Source organism: Saccoglossus kowalevskii, chromosome 2 (assembly GCF_978046115.1).
Source record: "Saccoglossus kowalevskii chromosome 2, keSacKowa6.1, whole genome shotgun sequence".
NCBI lineage: Eukaryota > Metazoa > Hemichordata > Enteropneusta > Harrimaniidae > Saccoglossus > Saccoglossus kowalevskii.
Genome location: NC_140642.1, coordinates 11,413,070 through 11,440,852, shown reverse-complemented (window position 1 = coordinate 11,440,852; position 27,783 = coordinate 11,413,070). Strand labels below are relative to the sequence as shown.

The window sequence follows — 27,783 nt, the reverse complement described above, 5'->3', positions numbered from 1 at the left end:
CACAACAGAGTATCATTATTGAGCAATTATAAACAAAAACGTGTCTTGGCATTAGGGTTAGGGTCGGGTCAGGTATGGGCAACGGAATTATTAACAGGAATGTGTCTTGACATTAGGGTTAGGGTCGGGTCAGGTATGGGCAACGCAAATGGCAAACACCCAATTGGCAAGATGTACACTAACGGGTTATGGCATGCATATAGTTTACACAAGTAAAAACACAAAATTGGCAATTTTTTGGACAATTGTAACTCAATAATAGAAATATGTTGTATTTCTATATATATACACACTATATAGTCTTATCAAATGCAAACACATCCAGTCAATCCAATGTGGTCTTGTGGGTCAGTTCTCTGCATAGTGATCAGGAGGACCTGGGTTCAATTCCCTTGCCTGCCCATCTTTTTCTCGCAAACGCCATTTGGCAATAAAGCTAAATATGACAACAAATTATTTAATTTGCATGACTACCCACATAGCTCAGTTGATTTGTACTATGTCAGCAATATGAGCGATCGCTGGTTCGAATCCAGTATGTTTAGATTTTTGAATGCTAGTGAAGACAGTGCTCCTATGAATAGGACTTAAATCCTAACTCCTGTGTGAAGACACTCGTGGTACAGAGGACAAGACAGTGCGCTGGGAACTCAAAGATCGCAAGTTCGAATCATGGATTGGACACTCCTACAAAAGACATGAAAGACGTTAAAAACATAAACAGCGGATTCAAAAACTCAAGTCAAACAGAACACAAGAATACTACCCCACATGGAAGCCAGTCGAAGTCGTCGAAGAACGAACACAGTCGAAGAACGAACACAGTTGACAGCTGTAGGTCACGTGCAACAACAGACATGAGGAGCATGGCTGCTCTCCAAATGGGTCCCTTCTTTTGTATTGACCCCCTAAGGATTGCTAATCCCCCTTTCTAACTCTTCCCCCAAAAATAATATATCGCCCCTTTTAAAATGTATTGACCCACAAATTAATGAATATTCATGAGCACAGAAACTGCTACGTCATGAATAAATTAGCATAATTTAAAAAAAATTTGCATAAAGTGTAGGTACTCCTTCTGGAGCTCTGCCCAAGTAAGTTATTCACTTGTGACCAGCAGCATGGCCGGATCGAGCTACCGTTATGTGATCATTTGCTACTAAGCAGTGCATTCGTGTTTTTATTTGAAACTTCTGTTAGAATATACTTTTCGTTACCAAGAAAATTAAAAAAATAAATGCATATTACATTAAAAATACTGAGTATTTTTTGTATCATGTAGAATTTTTTTTTGATTGACTGTAATTTTTCAACATTTCGTAACGCCTATTTTAGAACCAAAATAAGGCCTTTCACTCTTCCCCGACGCCTATTCAAGAGATTGTACGGTGTATTGTTTGTTTTGTGCATGTGTTGTGGACAAAAAATGACCACGCCCATTTAGTGATTGCAGTATGAACGTAATAGAAACCGCACCCCGAACTTGAGCTTTTGATCCCAATTTTTAAATTGATACATTGTAATATAAACCGCGGTTTATAATAGGACTTTAACGGTAATCTTCATCACATACTTGCATACCTGTATCTTATAAATCCTGGCTTATATGTATTTATCTTAATCCACCAATATATCAATACAACAAAAATCAAATAATAATAATAATAATAATAATAAATTTATTGTAAAAACTTTTACAATGGGTTTATAGCAAAAAGTGATAATTGTAGAAAAATCTATTTTAATAAATAATATTAGTTTGAGAGGCTCTCAACATATATAGTCATCTATTCACAATAATCTAAATAAGGGGTGGGCCATTTGGAATCATGGAGAATAATAATATTCCTGACTTTGAAATTCATCTTCAAGATTTGAAATGGTTCACCTTTTTGTGTTTTAATTAATATCCAATATGCAATCTTGCTCATACTAAATTCTGTCCAGATTCGAATACAAATTTGTTTAACCTTCTTGTTGACATGGAACCAAAAATGTGCTAAATTTTTTTATCATGTTCAAGCAAGAATAATTAAAATAAATTTTTACTGAAAGTGCTAAAGAATGATTCTGATCAGATGAAATCAGATATATCACTCAATACTAAAATTTCTGATCAGATTGTATCAATATTTGTCCTATTATTGTCATTTGGAGTAATTGTCATAAGCCATATTCTGGCATAACATCTAATGAAGCATACAATTCAGGATAAGTATATTTTAGAGTCTCTGTAAATTCTTGGTCTGTGTACTAAACATGTTATTCATTAAGTAGTCTAGACATATCATGTTTTTTTTTTAAGATTTACTTATGATGAACAATTCAGTGTTATGATTGCAGTATGGGTCGGATTAAATATTGCATACCATACTGAAATGAAATATTGGCGAATGCTTAGTAAATTATTATACACTGACACCAAATAAACCTGCCAATTATTTGTGAATGCTATAATGGAAAATATATGTCACCTTACCATGGACGACAGAAAGAGATTTTGATCATTATACAGTGTGCAGGATGAAAGTATATGAAAGTGGTTTCATATGCAATGAAGAATTCACACGAATTGAAGAAGAAGATATGTAATGCAAATGAGTGATTTTGAGTAAAAACTGATTTTGTTCCCCTGGGCTTTGGGCTGTTTTTGTTAGTTTCCTTGTTTAGTATGAACTTGTATGTATGCATTTACAAATACGGTGTCGGGTATGAAATTTATTTTCACAAATGATGTAGTGTATCCTGCTTCTGTAACTTCCTTACCCCACAAACATCAAGGCGAGGTCATGGTATTCTGTTATTTTGAACATGTTTCCATTTAGTAGAGTGCACTCAGTGTACTGACTATTTTAAAATAATGGCCAATAATTTGTCAATTTTGTGTACTGTAAAATATTTTATTTTAACTGGAATTAATTTTCGCTGAAAAGGCTTTTTGGTTGTTTTGTATGGAATTTATTTTCACTGATTTTTGATGAGTTGAATGTGAAATATAAGAAAAAAAGTATATTCGCTGGATTTTATTTTCACTGAATCATTCCGTCAGCGAAAATAAATTCCAAGCGAAAATAAATTATTCTACAGTACCATTCTATTTATGGGCAAATATCGGTTGAAGATATGCTCCATGCAGTGTTTGTTAATTGTTGTTTTAGTGTTGAAAATGATGATGACAAAAACTTATGCATGCTATGTACATATCATTAGAGATATACAGTGATCTGACAATCTGATTGATTGATATATAGGTACTTCAGATGACATCTCTCAGATTTGTTCATTCTCTAATGATTATATTCTCTAATTTTGTTGGTTTTAGTAAAAAATGATATTATCAACTTCAGTACTTTTGATGGGATGGTTTTCACTTTGTTCATCTCACACATTTATGGTCAATGATTCAATACTATGAGGTTATTTCGAGAATACTGCAAATATGCTTGAAGACAGTACAGCTAGAGGATCGACCAACACGCAGCGGAGGTCGATGCAACCGCATACTGTCCGAGTGCATATTTTGCGGTATCCTCGTAATAACCTTATTGTTATACATCTTTTTCACTCAGGATTATGTCATGGGAATGTCGAAATCCAAAACAGTTTAGTGTGGGGTCCAGTCATGTTTGTTTTTTATTATTAGAGAACGCTTATGCGCATAATCATTCCACATTTAGAATTCGCTTTTCCTAATATGATAGGATGAAAATACCCAGTGCAATACCGCAAAAACATGGCACACGTATGGCGTTACGGTGACAGATTTCTAATAATATGCAATATTGTGGTAATATGTCCTTCATCAAATCTCCTGCCTTTAATTCACTCTGCACAGAGGCAGGCTTCTCTGTTACGCTGTAGTACAGATTGCTTGCAAAATGTACATCAGTGTAGCTACTGTAAAATACTTTATTTTCGCTTGGAATTAATTTTCGCTATTTTCGCTGAAGGAATGATTCCGTGAAAATAAAATCCAGCGAATATACCTTTTTCCTATATTTTACATTCAATTCATATAAAATCAGTGAAAGTAAATTCCATACAAAATATCCAAAAAGTATTTTCAGCGAAAATAAATTCTAGCTAAAATAAAAGATTCTACAGTATATCTGCTGACAGTCTGCTTGTTGAAAGGTATAAACAAGCTACGAGTGACCGTCTGATATTACAGGAGCCTTGTTTTCACATGATGTGGTGCACACAAATAAAAAACAGTACACTGCCCTGAGGTCACTCATGCAAACCTAAATGAAATCCAATACAGCTGTACATTTCTGGTTTGATGAACAATGCAATGAAACCTACATCAATGTGTGATACACATGTGGTCATAAAATTACCTTGTTGAAATAAATTGAAGCATAAACATCAAATTATGTGATATCAGGCAATTATAAATCTGGAATGCCATATGTGAAATTCAAGTTTCAATGCTATAGCAAATTATACAGTGCAGCGATTTCTGACTGATATGGTCATGTTATGAATATTCATATAGAAGACAACCCCACCCAAGTATACCATACCTTTTAAGCACACCATGTTACAGTAGTTTGATCTGTTTTCATGCATTGAGAACTTAGACAAATTTCAACTAGATGAAAAGCAGCCATTTTTAGAATTACATCATGTCTGCGCAAACTCAGAATATGAATTTGGCTCTTGAAAGTTAATATGCAAATATATCAATGTGCAAATACAAATGAGGTATAATAATACGTATTATTATACATCTGTCTTCGTAATGACATAAGTTACAGCGTGCCGTAATTTTGCGATATTTTACAGGGTATTTTCATCCTACCATATAAGAAAATGCGAATTCCAAATGTGGAATGATTGACAGTACGCCTTCGCATCGCATACTCCCACTGTACTGCATACTTTGAGGTATCTTCGTAATAACCTTATATTATATGCCTAGCTCCGTAACATGGCCCTAAGCACTACAATAATTTTCGTTATTGTACTGTACTCTCAGCGCCTGATCAATGAAAACACAAACTAAATATTCAGTGAGCATATATGCCAAAACGTACTATGTACGAGAGCCGAAAATCTGGTATTTTTGTAATAACTGTATTTCACTTTATAGAAAAAAAAGAACAGTTAAAATATCACTTTTGCTTTCAGAGCTAGTTCACCAACAGGTACCATCAGTGATGTGTTCCAAATTTGCATAACCAAACTCACCACATGCGTATACATACTTCATTGACTCCATTCAGATGGTACCAGATCAGACCATACGAAAGGCTGTGACCACTCTCTTAAGCTTTCATGTAACCTATTAAAAACTGGCTAGCAAAAGTATTTGTCAAGTCACATCACGTCATCTTCAGAAACTAATATAATAATATGTAGTAATGAAATGCTGCCTTGGCAGAACTTGTTGATAACTACTGTCGACATTTTTTTATATACAAATTAGTAAATGCTACCACAGCACAATTCAGGTTCAGATTCTTGGTAATCCTTCACGTCCCAGTACATTGAGATGTTGCAAATTGCGAGTGATGCAGGTGAAGCCAAGGCTGTTTTCAATGTTATGTATACGAGTGCTGTCAGACTCAAACCCAAAACTGTATAAACACAACTTTACACTGCTCTGTTTTTTTAGTCTAGAAAAGGTGTATATAAGGTTATACACAAAATCTTTTGTGCTGTGCAAAGGTTTGCGTTGAGTGATTCCATTTATGTCGATCATGTCCTAATATGCTTCTGCATCCGATGTCAACAGAGGAGAGTGTATAATGTGGTGTAAACATGATACTACCTGAACAATTTCCAAATAAGGAAGACATTCTAATGCATCTCTAACACTTTCGAACACATCTGTACCGCATTTTTTGGATGAAATAAATTGTATTATTTCCAGTGTCAGGTGTATAAGTAAATTTCAGTAAAAAGTTCTCAACCTATCTCCCATTTTGTTTGGTTACGATTACCGGGGTAGTGAAAAAATCATATGTATTTATAAAATTGGTACTTGTGGTTGTCTGTAATTGTTAGGAAATTCTGATGATAAATCACTTTAAATTTTTCATGAAATAGTGCTTTAACATTATCGGTAATAACCAAAATAATGAACCTTGATTGGCAAAGATGCATTAAGTCTGAATACGCAATATTTCTTTTTCCCACTAACTTTTATTCAATACATGTAAAAATGATATTGAATATGTTATCAAGAATGCAAGCAAACACACATCATTATAAAAGTCTCTATCATCCCTTGTCAGTACACCATATTGCCTTCCTCCACACATCTGGAATCTATATATAACTCTGGCTTTGTGATCATTTGCAGAACTGACAAACCCATAATACGTCAGTAACATACATCACTCGACAGGAAACACCCCAGACCTGTGCACTATATACAACCCCTGTTTTAATGTACATGAGGTTGATATAATGTACATGGGGCTGGTTACAAGTGATTATGGTCACAACAGCGCCTTCGACCAGTGTCAATCAGATACTCTTACTCAACAGTAGCGTTGATCCATCACAGATATCCTGATGATAACAAATGCTCATTTTGAAGGGTATTTTTGTATTTCAGCCTTGATTGAATGCCTGCTCGCATTGGCTTGTTCATGTTTATACCAGCAAAAAAAAAAATTTATAATTTAGGCAATCTTATTTGCTGTCAGTTGTCATGTACTGGGATCTTCATTCCTATGCAGTTAGCACTGTGATATCAAATTTATTTTGAATGTTGTATTTTAGTACAGGCATATTTTTACACAGTAGTTATGTCTACATGCATTTTATGTTTTTACTGGAAGTCAACACAACTCTTAGGATGACAAATCAACAAGCAAGTTGTAGTCATAACAGGTCATTATTATACATCTGTCACTGTAATATACAAGAAGTGCGAATTCCAAATACAGTACGATTATGTGCGTAAGCGTCCTCTAAAAATAAAAACAAACATGGCAGCCCCAGGGTACTTCATTTTAAATTTCACTTCTGCATTTTTTGAATGTTGGCATTCCCATGATGTATTCTTAGGAGGAAAAGATGTATAATAATAAGGTTATTACGAGGATACCGCAAAGTATGCTCTCAGACAGTACATGGTTGCATCTACCTCCACTGCATGGCTATCAGTACTTCTGCTGCACTGTGCGGTATCCTCGTTCATCTTAATTACTTCTTAAGATATAAAAATATCAATGGCACTAAAATTGGATCATGCAATTTGTACATTCCAAAGATTCATAAGTAACTAAAGTTTGTAGACCATACCACAAAAACCCAATGGATTGACTTTGATTTTCCACGTTTTTAATTTTGCAGTCACTTACATTGTAGCTATATATAAACAGCGCCCTCATGGTTAAAAACAAAATAAGTTGTCACTAAGAATACATTGTAACAACAGTTTGTAGAAAACTGGTGAGAATCAGAATTCCCGTAAGTCTGTTTTGAGATGTTAATTCTCACCAACAAATTGGGAAAATTGAGATTCTCTTCATTAAACACTGAGAATATCAGACCACTCTGAGAAGTTTTAATTATCATCGTTTGGAAATACTAGTGAAAATAATACGTCTCACTAGACTGCTCTCTAGTTTTTCATTTTTACAAGGTACGGTATATTAAAAATTGTCTCAAGTGTTAATTTTATTGTTTTCAGGATTCTTCCAATTTTCATCCAGGAGAAATTACTAACCAAATAACAGATTCCCATGATGCAATGCAACCTACAAAGAGGAATGGCTCGTATAGTCCACCACTACTTCTAGAGGGCGCTGTGCTGAGAGACACACATGGAAACTATGAACCACAACCCGTACTAAAGCTTGATGGCCTTGGCGAAAAAGGTGTCGCTGTGAAATTTGAACAATCAGAAAAACAAATGGTGGATAAAGGAATTCGTGAATACTCCTTTAATCAATACATCAGCGACAAAATTTCGTTAGACAGAGAAATAAAAGATCTGCGAGCTTTAGAGTAAGTATATGTACTACACGTATTCTTTATTTTGGGACTTGATATATCCATGGTCTCATCATATTGGGAAGGCTTAACAATTATGGATGGGTACTCACCATGATCTAATCTTATGGAGATGACTCGATCACCAACCTGAGATGGAGAGTCAGTTACATATCTATGATCTCATTATATAAGTAGGGTTCAACAATCAGGCATAGGGTCTCATCATATCCATGGTCTTATCGGATGATAGAAAAAAATGGCATGTTATTAAAACTTAGACCGCAGCATAATATTTTATTACTCTGTAAATCCTTGATTCAGCCTTACATATGGATTAGAGGTATAGGGAAATACATACCTGCAGTCACACTTAGCCTCACATATGGATTAGAGGTATGGGGAAATACCTACCTGCAGTCACACTTAGCCTCACATATGGATTAGAGGTATGGGGAAATACCTACCTGCAGTCACACTTAGCCTTACATATGGATTAGAGGTATGGGGAAATACATACCTGCAGTCACACTCAGCCTCACATATGGATTAGAGGTATGGGGAAATACATACCTGCAGTCACACTCAGCCTCACATATGGATTAGAGGTATGGGGATATACATACCTGCAGTCACACTTAGCCTCACATATGGATTAGAGGTATGGGGAAATACCTACCTGCAGTCACACTTAGCCTCACATATGGATTAGAGGTATGGGGAAATACATACATGCAGACACACTTAGCCTTACATATGGATTAGAGGTATAGGGAAATACATACCTGCAGTCACACTTAGCCTCACATATGGATTAGAGGTATGGGGAAATACATACCTGCAGACACACTTAGCCTCACATATGGATTAGAGGTATGGGGAAATACATACCTGCAGACACACTTAGCCTTACATATGGATTAGAGGTATGGGGAAATACCTACCTGCAGTCACACTTAGCCTCACATATGGATTAGAGGTATGGGGAAATACCTACCTGCAGTCACACTCAGCCTCACATATGGATTAGAGGTATGGGGAAATACCTACCTGCAGTCACACTCAGCCTCACATATGGATTAGAGGTATGGGGAAATACATACCTGCAGTCACACTTAGCCTCACATATGGATTAGAGGTATGGGGAAATACTTACCTGCAGTCACACTCAGCCTCACATATGGATTAGAGGTATGGGGAAATACATACCTGCAGTCACACTTAGCCTCACATATGGATTAGAGGTATAGGGAAATACATACCTGCAGTCACACTCAGCCTCACATATGGATTAGAGGTATGGGGAAATACATACCTGCAGACACACTTAGCCTCACATATGGATTAGAGGTATGGGGAAATACCTACCAGCAGACACACTTAGCCTCACATATGGATTAGAGGTATGGGGAAATACATACCTGCAGTCACACTTAGCCTCACATATGGATTAGAGGTATGGGGAAATACCTACCAGCAGACACACTTAGCCTCACATATGGATTAGAGGTATGGGGAAATACCTACCAGCAGACACATTTAGCCTCACATATGGATTAGAGGTATGGGGAAATACCTACCAGCAGTCACACTTAGCCTCACATATGGATTAGAGGTATGGGGAAATACCTACCTGCAGTCACACTTAGCCTTACATATGGATTAGAGGTATGGGGAAATACCTACCAGCAGACACACTTAGCCTCACATATGGATTAGAGGTATGGGGAAATACCTACCAGCAGACACATTTAGCCTCACATATGGATTAGAGGTATGGGGAAATACCTACCAGCAGTCACACTTAGCCTCACATATGGATTAGAGGTATGGGGAAATACCTACCTGCAGTCACACTCAGCCTCACATATGGATTAGAGGTATGGGGAAATACATACCAGCAGTCACACTTAGCCTCACATATGGATTAGAGGTATGGGGAAATACCTACCAGCAGACACACTTAGCCTCACATATGGATTAGAGGTATGGGGAAATACCTACCAGCAGACACACTTAGCCTCACATATGGATTAGAGGTATGGGGAAATACCTACCTGCAGTCACACTTAGCCTCACATATGGATTAGAGGTATGGGGAAATACATACCTGCAGACACACTCAGCCTCACATATGGATTAGAGGTATGGGGAAATACCTACCTGCAGTCACACTTAGCCTTACATATGGATTAGAGGTATGGGGGAAATACCTACCAGCAGACACACTTAGCCTCACATATGGATTAGAGGTATGGGGAAATACATACCTGCAGACACACTCAGCCTCACATATGGATTAGAGATATGGGGAAATACCTACCTGCAGTCACACTTAGCCTTACATATGGATTAGAGGTATGGGGAAATACCTACCTGCAGTCACACTTAGCCTCACATATGGATTAGAGGTATGGGGAAATACCTACCTGCAGTCACACTTAGCCTCACATATGGATTAGAGGTATGGGGAAATACCTACCTGCAGTCACACTTAGCCTCACATACATGTATGGATTAGAGGTATGGGGAAATACCTACCAGCAGACACACTTAGCCTCACATATGGATTAGAGGTATGGAGAAATACCTACCTGCAGTCACACTTAGCCTCACATATGGATTAGAGGTATGGGGAAATACCTACCTGCAGTCACTCTTAGCCTCACATATGGATTAGAGGTATGGGGAAATACCTACCAGCAGACACACTTAGCCTCACATATGGATTAGAGTTATGGGGAAATACCTACCAGCAGACACACTTAGCCTCACATATGGATTAGAGGTATGGGGAAATACCTACCAGCAGACACACTTAGCCTCACATATGGATTAGAGGTATGGGGAAATACCTACCTGCAGTCACACTTAGCCTCACATATGGATTAGAGGTATGGGGAAATACCTACCAGCAGACACACTTAGCCTCACATATGGATTAGAGGTACACAAATGTATGGGGAAATACCTACCAGCAGACACACTTAGCCTCACATATGGATTAGAGGTATGGGGAAATACCTACCAGCAGTCACACTTAGCCTCACATATGGATTAGAGGTATGGGGAAATACCTACCAGCAGTCACACTTAGCCTCACATATGGATTAGAGGTATGGGGAAATACCTACCAGCAGACACACTTAGCCTCACATATGGATTAGAGGTATAGGGAAATACCTACCAGCAGACACACTTAGCCTCACATATGGATTAGAGGTATGGGGAAATACCTACCTGCAGTCACACTTAGCCTCACATATGGATTAGAGGTATGGGGAAATACCTACCAGCAGTCACACTTAGCCTCACATATGGATTAGAGGTATGGGGAAATACCTACCAGCAGACACACTTAGCCTCACATATGGATTAGAGGTATGGGGAAATACCTACCAGCAGACACACTTAGCCTCACATATGGATTAGAGGTATGGGGAAATACCTACCTGCAGTCACACTTAGCCTCACATATGGATTAGAGGTATGGGGAAATACCTACCAGATTTTCTCCATTTAATACTACCGGGTAGTACTCTGTAAGCATGATATCATAAATGACAACTTGACATACAATATGTTCACTTAAAACCTAACCTATGCACATATACACAATACACGACAGAATTACTGTGATGATCGACTTCATTGCGCAATGGTTGAATTCATCAATCGGTCAATTCGCTGTATTTACTGTGATGATCGACTTCATTGCGCAATGGTTGAATTCATCAATCGGTCAATTCGCTGTATTTACTGTGATGATCGACTTCATTGCGCAATGGATGAATTCATCAATCGGTCAATTCGCCGTATTTATTGTGATGATCGACTTCATTGCGCAATGGATGAATTCATCAATCGGTCAATTCGCTGTATTTACTGTGATGATCGACTTCATTGCGCAATAGATGAATTCATCAATCGGTCAATTCGCTGTATTTACTGTGATGATCGACTTCATTGCGCAATGGATGAATTCATCAATCGGTCAATTCGCTGTATTTACTGTGATGATCGACTTCATTGCGCAATGGATGATTTCATCAATCGGTCAATTCGCTGTATTTACTGTGATGATTGACTTCATTGCACAATGGATGAATTCATCAATCGGTCAATTCGCTGTATTTACTGTGATGATCGACTTCATTGCGCAATGGATGAATTCATCAATCGGTCAATTCGCTGTATTTACTGTGATGATCGACTTCATTGCGCAATGGATGAATTCATCAATCGGTCAATTCGCTGTATTTACTGTGATGATCGACTTCATTGCGCAATGGATGAATTCATCAATCAGTCAATTCGCTGTATTTACTGTGATGATCGACTTTATTGCGCAATAGATGAATTCATCAATCAGTCAATTCGCTGTATTTACTGTGATGATCGACTTCATTGCGCAATGGATGAATTCATCAATCGGTCAATTCGCTGTATTTACTGTGATGATCGACTTCATTGCGCAATGGATGAATTCATCAATCGGTCAATTCGCTGTATTTACTGTGATGATCGACTTCATTGCGCAATGGATGAATTCATCAATCGGTCAATTCGCTGTATTTACTGTGATGATCGACTTTATTGCGCAATAGATGAATTCATCAATCGGTCAATTCGCTGTATTTACTGTGATGATCGACTTCATTGCGCAATGGATGAATTCATCAATCGGTCAATTCGCTGTATTTACTGTGATGATCGACTTCATTGCGCAATGGATGAATTCATCAATCGGTCAATTCGCTGTATTTACTGTGATGATCGACTTCATTGCGCAATGGATGAATTCATCAATCGGTCAATTCGCTGTATTTACTGTGATGATCGACTTCATTGCGCAATGGATGAATTCATCAATCGGTCAATTCGCTGTATTTACTGTGATGATCGACTTCATTGCGCAATAGATGAATTCATCAGTCGGTCAATTCACTGTATTTACTGTGATGATCGACTTCATTGCGCAATGGATGAATTCATCAATCGGTCAATTCGCTGTATTTACTGTGATGATCGACTTCATTGCGCAATGGATGAATTCATCAATCGGTCAATTCGCTGTATTTACTGTGATGATCGACTTTATTGCGCAATGGTTGAATTCATCAATCGGTCAATTCGCTGTATTTACTGTGATGATCGACTTCATTGCGCAATGGATGAATTCATCAATCGGTCAATTCGCTGTATTTACTGTGATGATCGACTTCATTGCGCAATGGATGAATTCATCAATCGGTCAATTCGCTGTATTTACTGTGATGATCGACTTCATTGCGCAATGGATGAATTCATCAATCGGTCAATTCGCTGTATTTACTGTGATCGACTTCATTGCGCAATAGATGAATTCATCAATCGGTCAATTCGCTGTATTTACTGTGATGATCGACTTCATTGCGCAATAGATGAATTCATCAATCGGTCAATTCGCTGTATTTACTGTGATGATCGACTTTATTGCGCAATGGATGAATTCATCAATCGGTCATTTCGCTGTATTTACTGTGATGATCAACTTCATTGCGGAATAGATGAATTCATCAATCGGTCAATTCGCTGTATTTACTGTGATGATCGACTTCATTGCGCAATAAATGAATTCATCAATCGGTCAATTCGCTGTATTTACTGTGATGATCGACTTCATTGCGCAATGGATGAATTCATCAATCGGTCAATTCGCTGTATTTACTGTGATGATCAACTTCATTGCGCAATGGATGAATTCATCAATCGGTCAATTCGCTGTATTTACTGTGATGATCGACTTTAATGCGCAATGGATGAATTCATCAATCGGTCAATTCGCTGTATTTTATTCAGCTGTTAAATTGTGGAACAGTTTTCTTGTATCTTTAAGAAATAAAACCAAAGTACCATTCAGTAAAAAATATCAGAGCAGCTCTTTTTCTTGATGAAAATTAAATGTTATTTATTTAATTTGATTTATTATTGTTAAATTATGTAATATTTCCTATATTATGTATATAATATATTTAGTATACATTAGTACTCTGGTAGTATATATATGTCAATGTAGTTTAAGTTCATTGTTTTAAGTTCATTGTTTTTGTGGATACTAAACTTCAACTTCCTGACATTGAAAGGATTAAAAACCATAGATGAGGGCTCAATTACATTTCCAGTAGAAATAATATTTGCTTATCCTAACCTGTTTGGATTGATTGTATATGCAAAAAGCTCACATAAATCCATTTTACTGGAGCTACCAGTGACAGCAAAGTACCAACAACCACACAATAACAAACAGATTGTGTAGATTTTAACAGCAGAAACTGCAACAACCCATTTCCGAAGGAACGCCAGCACTCTTGCATCAACTGTTTTGCATCTGGTCATTGAGCCTACAACCACCAGCCAAAAATAGTTTCTTGTCAGCCCATTCATGACTGCCAACATTTTAGTGGCTAGTAGGACAACATACCCATAATATTCTGTCCAAACAGTAATACAAATTGCAATACCTACTTTACTCCTACCAGCAATTCTGCTTATAAATTAGATGTATTTGCCTCCGCTCTTTACTATCACCGACATGAACCTTTTTTTGGAAGTGTTCTTTTGAATATGTCCTGTGGTGCAGACTTGAGATGTAGTAATGCAGAAATTAGTATTAGTAGTGAAACTAGGACACACAGATAAACTATTTATTAAATCACAATTCACCGATATAGTCATCAATTCTCTTGGAATTCAGTCCAAATACTTCTGGTGGGCATCGTTTGATAATGGACTTATAACTTTACAATAACAGTGTCATCTGAAGGTTGGACTATTCCAAAAGTTAATCACATGTTGGTGATTATCCATAAAAATGACCCCTGTACGATACTATTCAAAGTTGATATAAATCATGCTTTCATGCAGACTATTGTCCAGTCTGTAAAGAATTTATTTTTGTGTGAAAAAATGCTGTCTTGGCCAGTAGCTGTGATTGTTCTGACTTATTTCCTATTATAGCAATATATAGTTTCAGAAGAGTCAGGACTTTTACCGTTTATTCTGTGATCTACACTTATATCCTATTAATCTGACAAACTAATTATGGTTTTATAATATTGATTTTTTTCCCATGAAAACTGAATTTGTTAAACTAATTTAAAGACTATTTCAAGTCATTTTTGAACAATTTAATTGTCTGATGCCATTTTTTAAATTCATTAATCTGTTCATATATAATTTGTTTCATTGGGGATTAATCTACATCACAGTATATATGTGAAAACAAAATTGTGTAGGTAATTGTAATTCATTGAAACACGGATTGAGACATGATATTTGGTATGAGAAGAAAGGCATACAGTGACTGAAACTTGATGTTAGTATATCAAAGTGATCACACCTATATTTGCTGGAAATTGCATTGCTACTTAATCAAAGGAAGGAATGCAGCTTGCAAACCATACAAGATGATGTGTCAAGGATTGACATGCCACAAGAATCAAATTTGATACAATAAAAAGAAATCAACTTTCCTCCACACGTTATCACTATATGGCCAATCGATAAGTACTGAATTCAGTGAATGTGCCCCAGTAATCCATTTGGTAAGCAGTTACAACACCAGCTCACTATGTATCGTCATTGCTGAATATATATATATCACACTTTGTGACGAACTTATCACACTGGGTCACGGATGGGGGGGGGGGGGGGTCAAACCATAAAGGAGTGGTCTAATCATATGGTATAGTGTACCCTCATAGATTGGTCTAAACATATACTGTCTGTTTTTTTGTAGGTGTATGTTTTGGCATTACCCAGTTGATTTACCCAAAGCCAGTGTTGTGATTGTGTTTCACAATGAGGGATGGTCAACATTGCTTAGAACAGTACACAGCATTGTTAGTAGAAGTCCCATTCATCTTTTAGAAGAAGTTATACTTGTTGATGATTTCAGTGACAAAGGTAGAAGAAACCAATTGTTTCTCACAATTTGAATTGAAGGAGGGAACCATATTTATTCTGGTCATGTGAGTGATAGGAATAGACCATAGCCATCTAGTCATGTGAGTGATTGGAATAGACCATAGACATTCTAGTCATGTGAGTGATAGGAATAGACCATAGACATCTAGTCATGTGAGTGATAAGAATAGACCATAGACATTCTAGTCATGTGAGTGATAGGAATAGACCATAACCATTCTAGTCATGTGAATGATAAGAATAGACCATAGACATTCTAGTCATGTGAGTGATAGGAATAGACCATAGCCATTCTAGTCATGTGAGTGATAGGAATAGACTATAGCCATTCTAGTCATGTGAATGATAAGAATAGACCATAGACATTCTAGTCATGTGAGTGATAGGAATAGACCATAGACATTCTAGTCATGTGAGTGATAGAAATAGACCATAGACATTCTAGTCATGTGAGTGATAGGAATAGACTATAGACATTCTAGTCATGTGAGTGATAAGAATAGACCTTAGCCATTCTAGTCATGTGAGTGATAGAAATAGACCATAGACATTCTAGTCATGTGAGTGATAGGAATAGACTATAGACATTCTAGTCATGTGAGTGATAAGAATAGACCATAGCCATTCTAGTCATGTGAGTGATAGGAGTAGACCATAGCCATTCTAGTCATGTGAGTAATAGGAATAGACCTTAGCCATTCTAGTCATGTTAGTGATAGAAATAGACCTTAGCCATTCTAGTCATGTGAGTGATAAGAATAGACCATAGCCATTCTAGTCATGTGAGTGATAGGAATAGACCTTAGCCATTCTAGTCATGTTAGTGATAGGAATAGACCATAGACATTCTAGTCATGTGAGTGATAAGAATAGACCATAGCCATTCTAGTCATGTGAGTGATAGGAATAGACCTTAGCCATAGTCATGTTAGTGATAGAAATAGACCATAGACATTCTAGTCATGTGAGTGATAGGAAGAGAACATAGACATTCTAGTCATGTGAGTGATAGGAATAGACCATAGCCATTATAGTCATGTGAGTGATAGGAATTGACCATAGCCATTCTAGTCATGTGAGTGATAGGAATAGACCATAGCCATTCTAGTCATGTGAGTGATAGGAATAGACCATAGCCATTCTAGTCATGTGAGTGATAGGAATAGACCATAGACATTCTAGTCATGTTAGTGATAGAAATAGACCATAGACATTCTAGTCATGTGAGTAATAGGAATAGACCTTAGCCATTCTAGTCATGTTAGTGATAGAAATAGACCATGGACATTCTAGTCATGTGAGTGATAGGAATAGACCTTAGCCATTCTAGTCATGTGAGTGATAAGAATAGACCATAGCCATTCTAGTCATGTGAGTGATAGGAATAGACCTTAGCCATTCTAGTCATGTTAGTGATAAGAATAGACCATAGACATTCTAGTCATGTGAGTGATAAGAATAGACCGTAGCCATTCTAGTCATGTGAGTGATAGGAATAGACCTTAGCCATAGTCATGTTAGTGATAGAAATAGACCATAGACATTCTAGTCATGTGAGTGATAGGAATAGACCATAGCCATTATAGTCATGTGAGTGATAGGAAGAGAACATAGACATTCTAGTCATGTGAGTGATAGGAATAGATCCATAGTCATTCTAGTCATGTGAGTGATAGGAATAGACCATAGCCATTCTAGTCATGTGAGTGATGGGAATAGACCATAGCCATTCTAGTCATGTGAGTGATAGGAATAGACCATAGACATTCTAGTCATGTGAGTGATAGGAATAGACCTTAGCCATTCTAGTCATGTGAGTGATAAGAATAGACCATAGCCATTCTAGTCATGTGAGTGATAGGAATAGACCTTAGCCATAGTCATGTTAGTGATAGAAATAGACTATAGACATTCTAGTCATGTGAGTGATAGGAATAGACCATAGCCATTATAGTCATGTGAGTGATAGGAAGAGAACATAGACATTCTAGTCATGTGAGTGATAGGAATAGATCATAGACATTCTAATCATGTGAGTGATAGCAATAGACCATAGACATTCTAGTCATGTGAGTGATAGGAATAGACCATAGACATTCTAGTCATGTGAGTGATAGCAATAGACCATAGACATTCTAGTCATGTGAGTGATAGGAATAGACCATAGCCATTATAGTCATGTGAGTGATAGGAATAGACCATAGACATTCTAGTCATGAGAGTGATAGGAATAGACCATAGCCATTCTAGTCATGTGAGTGATAGGAATAGACCATAGCCATTCTAGTCATGTGAGTGATAGGAATAGACCATAGACATTCTAGTCATGTTAGTGATAGAAATAGACCATAGACATTCTAGTCATGTGAGTGATGAGAATAGACCATAGCCATTATAGTCATGTGAGTGATAGGAATAGACCATAGCCATTCTAGTCATGTGAGTGATAGGAATAGACCATAGACATTCTAGTCATGTGAGTGATAGGAATAGACCATATACATTCTAGTCATGTGAGTGATAGGAATATACCATATGCATTCTAGTCATGTGAGTGATAGGATTAGACCATAGACATTCTAGTCATGTGAGTGATGGAATAAACCATAGACATTCTGGCCATGTGAGTGATAGGAATAGACCATAGACATTCTAGTCATGTGAGTGATAGGAATAGACCACAGACATTCTAGTCATGTGAGTGATAGGAATAGACCATGGACATTCTAGTCATGTGAGTGATAGAAATAGACTAGAAATTCTAGTCATGTGAGTGATAGGAATAGACCATATACATTCTAGTCATGTGAGTGATAGAAATAGACCATAGAAATTCTAGTCATGTGAGTGATAGGAATAGACCATATACATTCTAGTCATGTGAGTGATAGAAATAGACCATAGACATTCTAGTCATGTGAGTGATAAGAATAGACCATAGCCATTCTAGTCATGTGAGTGATAGGAATAGACCTTAGCCATAGTCATGTTAGTGATAGAAATAGACCATAGACATTCTAGTCATGTGAGTGATAGGAAGAGAACATAGAAATTCTAGTCATGTGAGTGATAGGAATAGACCATAGACATTCTAGTCATGTGAGTGATAGGAATAGATCATATGCATTCTAGTCATGTGACTGATAGGAATAGACCATAGCCATTCTAGTCATGTGAGTGATAGGAATAGATCATATGCATTCTAGTCATGTGAGTGATAGGAATAGACCATAGACATTCTAGTCAAGTGAGTGATGGAATAGACCATAGACATTCTAGTCAAGTGAGTGATGGAATAGACCATAGACATTCTGGTCATGTGAGTGATAGGAATAGACCATAGATATTCTAGTCATGTGAGTGATAGGAATAGACCATAGACATTCTAGTCAAGTGAGTGATGGAATAGACCATAGACATTCTAGTCATGTGAGTGACAGGAATAGATCATATGCATTCTAGTCATGTGAGTGATAGCAATAGTCCATAGCCATTCTAGTCATGTGAATGATAGGAATAGACCATAGACATTCTAGTCACGTGAGTGATAGGAATAGACCATAGACATTCTAGTCATGTGAGTGATAGGAATAGACCATAGACATTCTAGTTATGTGAGTGATAGGAATAGACCATAGACATTCTAGTCATGTGAGTGATAGGAATAGACCATAGACATTCTAGTCATGTGAGTGATAGGATCAGACCATAGACATTCTAGTCATGTGAGTGATAGGAATAGACCATATACATTCTAGGCATGTGAGTGATAGGAATAGACCATAGACATTCTAGTCATGTGAGTGATAGGATTAGACCATAGACATTCTAGTCATGTGAATGATAGGAATAGACCATAGGCATTCTGGTCATGTGAGTGATAGGATTAGACCATAGACATTCTAGTCATGTGAGTGATAGGAATAGACCATAGACATTCTAGTCATGTGAGTGATAGGAATAGACCATAGACATTCTAGTCATGTGAGTGATAGGAATAGACCATAGGCATCCTAGTCATGTGAGTGATAGGATTAGACCATAGACATTCTAGTCATGTTAGTGATGGAATAAACCATAGACATTCTGGCCATGTGAGTGATAGGAATTGACCATAGACATTCTAGTCATGTGAGTGATGGAATAAACCATAGACATTCTGGCCATGTGAGTGATAGGAATAGACCATAGACATTCTAGTCATGTGAGTGATAGGAATAGACCATAGACATTCTAGTCATGTGAGTGATAGGAATATACCATGGACATTCTAGTCATGTGAGTGATAGGAATAGACTATAGAAATTCTAGTCATGTGAGTGATAGGAATAGACCATATACATTCTAGTCATGTGAGTGATAGAAATAGACCATAGAAATTCTAGTCATGTGAGTGATAGGAATAGACCATATACATTCTAGTCATGTGAGTGATAGAAATAGACCATAGACATTCTAGTCATGTGAGTGATAGGAATAGACCATATACATTCTAGTCATGTTAGTGATAGGAATAGACCATAGACATTCTAGTCATGTGAGTGATAGGAATAGACTATAGAAATTCTAGTCATGTGAGTGATAGGAATAGACCATGGAAATTCTAGTCATGTGAGTGATAGGAATAGACCATAGACATTCTAGTCATGTGAGTGATAGGAATAGACCATAAACATTCTGGTCTTGTGATATGCAAGTTTTAATGTTTGTGTAATTTGTTATTTATTCATTCTCAGATCATTTGAAGGAAAAATTAGAAGAGTATGTAAATAATCCTATATTGAATGGAAAAGTGAGACTTGTTCGTAACATGAGAAGAGAGGGTTTGATAAGGTCTAGAGTGAATGGAGCTACACAGGCTGTTGGTAAAATTATTGTATGGTTAGATGCACACTGTGAAGTTGGATACAACTGGTTACCTCCGCTGCTTACTCCTATTGCACAGAATAGGTATTTATGACAGTCATTTTACGTGATCACACCATTACCCATTAGTTAGGTGGATTGGTTTGTATTAATACACAAGTTTTAATCAAGCTTATTATGAGCATCACTTAAGGTAGCGGGACTATTATTTGCATACTTGTTTTCATCTTCTAATTGTGACTAAATGACTACAAATAGACCCAGGAAAGTATATATTTTTAGAATCGCCAGATTTCAAGCTTTTCACAAGTGTATTTTGCATGCCGGTATCTGCATTCTACGACGCGTTACTCAATCAAAGGTGAAAAATTACTTTTTCTGTAAAAAAAATAATTACGCATTTATGCTGGCAATAAGAAGTATTGTTTTCACTTTTCCTAGTTGTTCAATAGTCTGGTAAATTGAATGTGTCTGATCAGTTTTATTCAAGCAACGCGTTTTAAAAAATAGTGTGCTGAATTTCAATTACTGTTTTAGTCGCATTGCCCCCAACTCAAACCACAACTCGTTGGTAAATAATCGATGAAATAGTTTGTCTGGACACATTCAAGTTTCTCTCACTGTCACCTTAAAGCTGTGAAAATTTGGTGTTAATCCGACGACAATAAGTATACGTTTTGTTAAAGACCTTGTATTTTGAAAAACATAAACTCCTAGAAAACGTCCATGAAGTAACAGCAAAGATTTTCAAACTTGTTTATCGGCACAATCAATTTGTTTCCCCATCAAGGTCTGTTTTAACATGTGTAGGGACATCCAAATGTGTAAGGCTATTGGAAACATGAGATAGCGATAATTGGATAAAATCGGCAGATGAAAACACCAAAATCAATGATTTTTTTCAGTGGCTGTATGACCTTGTGTCTGACACATTCATATGCAAATGCCTAATCTGTGAAACAAACAGGGGCGGAGACAAACCACTCAAATGTTTGGAAACACTCATTGTGTGTCAGATAGCTACTGATAACACATCCTAACATTGCTTTGTCTTGAGTTTATCTTTGAAACTTATAGGCACACAGATTAAACCTGTGTTGTTGATTTTGGAAAACACTACTGAGGCTGCCTTGCTTCCCTTCAGAAAATCTACATTTTAACCAACTTACATGACATTCTATGTTATGTTGACTTTATCACATGAAAGTTTATAGTGCATTTCATCAATTAATAAATAAATGTGAAAATCGTAATTTTCAACACAAATAATAGTCTCGCTACCTTAAATTGGTTTGTAATTTGCTTAAATTTACTATTTTTTTGTATGACCTCATTAATATGCATAATTGAGATTGCAAGCAGGCTATCATAGATACAATATTACTAATAAATTGATATTAGGGTGCGTCCCTAGCAACCACAACCATTTCTTTTGATAATGGTCTGTAGACTTTTATCTGAATTCTATTTAATTGAACATGATACTGTTGCAGTTGCCATGAGAAATAAGTCTTGCAATCACATTAACTATGAATTATGTATTGTAGCCACTGCAGAATTAAGTAACACAGTTATATTAACTCAAAATTGAATTGAACCTCTGCAGAACAAACGATATTGCTCGTTTTGAAAATAAAAAATTTAATTCACAGCTCATTGTAATTAGTAATTATTGCTAAAAATATGGTGAAGTTTTACAATAGATCCTGTAATATTTCATAATGTTGACTTGTATGCACTTTTTTTAGTTTCACTAAATCACTGTAAGTTGGTAAAATTACGTCATTTGTACATTTAAAGCAAAATCTGCAATGGGCCACATGAAAGACCCCTAATATAAAAGGTCATGCATCCTAATAGTATGCATGGTCCCTGAAGGTCATACATCCTGGTAGTTATATGATCCTGAAAGGTCATACATCCTGGTAGTTATATGACCCTGAAAGGTCACACAACCTGGTACTGATACATGACCCCTAAAGGTCATACATCCTGGTACTGATACATGACCCCTAAAGGTCATACATTTTGGTACTTTCTAGGGATATGAACTCGCATCAATTGGGTTTTTTCAATCATTTCCCAATATATTGGGATGCATTATGTCATTAAAGTCTAAAAACAGTTTAGCATCTTTAGAATTTAGATATACGTTTGGTGATTATTGCTGATTATAGGCGTATAGCCTATTCGTAAAGTTGTAAAAAGAATTAAATTTCCTTGTGAAAAATATTGAGCATTTAATGTTATTGTAAAAACAAAACTGGAAACCCCTGAAATGTCAAGGTGATGAAGGAAAGAGATGTGTTGTCATGGAGATAAAATAAGTTTGATGTTTATCTATAATACATTTATTTCTGCAGGTCAACTGTCACATGTCCAATAGTAGATGTCATTGACAATATGGATTTTCGAGTGTACCCACAGGGAGATGGTAAACTAGCACGTGGTGCATTTGATTGGGAGTTTTTTTACAAGCGTGTTCCTATCACAGAAGAAGAGGTCAAAAGAAGGAAACATCAAACTGAGCCATATAGGTAAATATAGTATCTTTTTAGCCCCGCTGTCGACTCTGTCGAGCGGAGCTTACAGACTGTTATCATATGAGTAATTGTCGTCCGCCGTCCGTGTCAACTTTTTACTTTTTCGACTTCTTCTTGAAAACTACAATTCTTATTGCTTTGATACTTGGTGTATATGTACCTTGAGCAGACCTCTCTTAGATTTGTTAATTTTGATGAATATGTTTGTCATTTTTGGTAAAAAATTACTTTTTCGACTTGTTGTTGAAAACTGCATGTCCAATTGCTTTGATTTGTTCATTTTGTGATGATATCTTCAATTCTCCAATTTTGATGAATATTTTTGGTAAGAAGTGATATTTTTGACTTCAAGTCTGATTGTTTTGATGCTTTACATATAGGTACTTCAGGACCTCTCTCAGATTTGTTCATTTCAGAATGATATCTTTAATTATCTAATTTAGATGAGTGTTTTTGTCATTTTTGGTAAAAAGTAATATTTTTGAATTCTTGTTGAAAACAGCAAGTCCAGTTGCTTTGATATTATACATACGGGTATAGGTACTACAGGTAGACCTCTCACAGATTTGTTCATTTTCTAATGATATATTTAGTTCTTCAATTGAAATGTGTATTGTTAACAGCGGAGCTATTTCAGCCAAAAGGCTGCTTGTTTGTCTGTTCTGAACTAAATTCGGTGTGTACGAACCACATACTCACCATGTTAAAGATAAATGCCAATTTTGATTTTGATTTTGATTTTGACATGCCTTCACTGATCATATTCTAATGCATACACACATCATATATTTTGAAATACATATACTGTATGCACATTCATTCATTTCATGATCTGATTCAAGATTGCAAATTGGCGGCCATTTTAATGTAAAAAATTCATCAGTTCAATCTGTAATTCTGAAATCAAATCTAGGTCATGTATAGATGGATTTTGTTCAAACATGTTAAATATTTACCGTACTCGACCACGTTAGCGCTCCTGCCCGTTTAAGCGCCCACCCCCCACTTTTGCACAATTTTTATATTCAGGCTCACATTTTGCTATATATAAGCAAATTATGTCAGAGTGGTCGTGCATGAAAATGACATGCAACTCGCTTTGTAAAATAATCTTTTATTCCCCCTCTTATTCCCCCTCATGCCACCCCTGGACCCTGGGCACTAATGTGGTTGAGTATGGTACATATGACTTGCTCAGATGGAAATTGCATGAACATGATATATATACCATATGGGTTTGTCCCTGTAGCCATAATAGGTGAATACTTCTATCTACAGGTCACCAGTCATGGCTGGTGGATTATTTGCTATGGATAAAGAATATTTCTTTGAAATGGGAGCTTATGACCCAGGACTGCAAATATGGGGAGGAGAGAATTACGAACTATCATTTAAGGTACTTTTTTTCTAGAAATTAAGAATTCAAAGCACCATTGTAAAATTGGAAGGTGTGTGTCAAAGGTCATGGTTACTTATGGATACATATGTCAGTAACAGAAAAATGTGTCAAAGGTCATGGTTTACCTGTAATTTCAAAATATGTGTCAAAGAATATGGGTTCATGTCAGTAACCATGTACATGTATGTAAATGTGTCGAAATGGGCGTAGTGCGAGTGGTTAGTGCTAGTAGCACTAATCCGAAAAAGTACTAGATCTAGTGCTAAAATGGCACTAGATCTAGAGCTAAAATGTGCACAGTGCGAGTGGCATTGTTATCGCATTGTCAACGACGTCGAATAATAGGAGGGGCATCAACAACCACTTTCATATGCAAACTGCAAACAGTATAAAACATTGGCAATATGCGCGAGATGTTCATAATAATACTTTCTTTATATAATACCGGATTCTGCCGTAAATCGCCCATCCGAAAAAGCGCCCTGGGGATTTCACGACTGATGGGCGCTTATTTGGGGTTCAAAATTTCAAAAAATAATTATCAAATATTTTGGGGGGACATTTTCATTGTATCCAACGACACAGACTTTCTATGCCGTCAGTTGGGCCACCCAAGACGAAAGAAACTATTGCAGAATTAACAATAATTAATAATTCTTGCTGAATTAAAAAGTAGACCACCTGAAATGTCATTAAAGTGACGCCCAGTGTCATTTTTCAAATACATTTGTTTTTATTTTATTGGTAACAAACGTATATTTTAAACGACGTTTCTAATAAAAACGCACACAACTGCATTAAGCGATCCCGGCAAGCGATCACAGATGCTCAATCCGGACATGCTACGTTTCACAAACGTTGATTATTAGTCAGTAGTGATTATAATAACGCACAAAAAAATAAATTCGTTAATTTTTATGAAATTCAAATAAAATTCAACTTAGTTTCATCGTAAGCAAATGATTCCGATCGCATATAAATGCTCGGTGCGGTAGGGTACCGCCATGCGCTTCTCTTGGATGAGTTGAGCTAATAGGTCAAATCGCTAATTAACCAATCAAAATGCTGGATGATGCCAACGCGTTCAAATCACAATAGCTCATTTAAATATTTTAATGTTATTGAACGCAACGCGAAAGAGATTTGACGATGTTGTAGTACACTCTTTTGGCTTGGATTTTGATGGGAAAATGGCATGATTTTTTTAAAAATAAAAAACTAGTTGTTTTCAAAGATGAATAATTTAACATTGTTTACAGTGATAACAGCTCTTTGTCCAAACGGAGCTTACGCTAGTCAAAATAAACACGCTCTTGAATAAAAACTTAAATAGACTGATTTAGGCGCCAGGAACGATTGAAATGTCCGATAAATTACGACAAAATATTTTAAACAATAAATTTAAAAACTGCCGAAAAATCACCCTGGACGATTTCTTGGTCCCATTTTTTTTAATGCGACCATACACTGGGTTTGTTTAGCTGTGAGGGTTAAAATACGTATTTCACAACCGGAAATTCAACAGACGAACTTGTTACTTCACATGTTTTAATTATTAGCAACTGTAACAAGAACAAGATTTCGGGAGTCTACAACAAAAAATCCTAAGGGCTTCTAAAAAATATTATTGCAGAGAAAGTGTCTAGGCATATATAATATGATCACGTTAAAAAATTAAAAAATTGGCGAGGTTACATCATATTCCGTTAGTTCCTCCATGATACAGGATTGCGTGAAAATCGCAGTAACACACAATCCACCGAGCTTTACAGGGACCCGGGACTTCCCCACAATACCATTTCATACAGTATATCTATTCACAATTTGTAAAAATTGCGCAGTTCGACCTGCAGTTTCACTGTTTCAGCTAGTTTCCCGGTCGATCGCGTTGTTCCAAAGGTCTATTAGTATTACGACAAACGTGGACAATGACATTCTCAATTTTCCCACTGTAGCACATTTCCAATGAATGAAAGATACAACAACGCAATATCAATGCCACTCGCACTATGTACATTTTAACACTAGATCTAGTGCCATTTTAGCACTAGATCTAGTAGTTTTTCGGATTAGTGCTACTAGCACTAACCACTCGCACTATGTCCATTTTGGCACATTTACATACCTCCAGTAACAGAAAAATGTGTCAAAGGTCACGGTTACTTGTAATTACAAAAATATGTGTCAAACATTATGGATACATGTCAGTAACAGAAAAATGTGTCAAAGTAACAAACAGATGACTTTTATGACAGGTATTGTATATAAAACTACATCAGGATAAGGCAATTTACTGTGCGTGTGATAAAATGTATGGACATGAATCTGTAGTAAGCGTCAGTATTTAACCATTATCTTTTTTCACACAGACATGGATGTGTGGTGGTGAATTGTTATGGGTTCCTTGCTCACATGTTGGTCATATTTATAGAATTCATGGAAGACCACCGTACACATTCCCGAATGGTACACTGGGGACGTATCAACAAAAGGTATGTAACACATAGAGTAATCTGACAGGAACAAACAGTGGTAGTAATTGGAGTGATGTCAGAAACAGTAATCTGATGGAAACTGCTGTTGCAGCATGATTGAATATATTTTAATTATTTCCATACTGTGTTTTATCACATGAATGTGGTGCATTTTATTGAAAGTTGTGTTGTTTAATATGAAATATCACTAGCTGATATGATATACATATGGTAAATGCCATCATTTTTATGTGCGTTCAGTTACCAGTATATGTGAATACAACAAAAATTTATGATTACTGTTTTTTATTGCAACGATATGAGATATGCACTGAATGACAACAATTACTGAAATGGTGCTATGACACTAACTCATAATAAGATCGGTTGAAAATTGATTTTGAAAATATATCTGTAAAAGTTTAACGTTTTTTTTTTCAATTATCAGTAACTGCTGCACCAATGTGCTTAGACTTCATGCCTTAATTATTTGCATAAATTAGCATATGATTCATAACTGTAGATCTGTAAAATTAGGATTTCTTGTCTTGTAGGAACTCACAGTTGGCCATGTGATAAA

The 27,783-nt window shown here is 36.4% G+C and overlaps 1 protein-coding gene across 1 annotated transcript in view; it reads left to right on the top strand.

Moving 5' to 3' along the window:
* Nucleotides 1–27,783, top strand: part of LOC102806895 (N-acetylgalactosaminyltransferase 7-like) — a 39,586-nt gene that overhangs the window by 5,123 nt on the left and 6,680 nt on the right. The window contains exons 2-7 of the mRNA XM_085504721.1: nucleotides 7,652–7,968; nucleotides 15,734–15,900; nucleotides 20,658–20,871; nucleotides 23,151–23,324; nucleotides 24,609–24,726; nucleotides 27,099–27,221. Of these exons, the coding sequence (XP_085360847.1) occupies nucleotides 7,652–7,968; nucleotides 15,734–15,900; nucleotides 20,658–20,871; nucleotides 23,151–23,324; nucleotides 24,609–24,726; nucleotides 27,099–27,221 (1,113 nt within the window). The remainder of the gene's footprint in view (nucleotides 1–7,651; nucleotides 7,969–15,733; nucleotides 15,901–20,657; nucleotides 20,872–23,150; nucleotides 23,325–24,608; nucleotides 24,727–27,098; nucleotides 27,222–27,783) is intronic.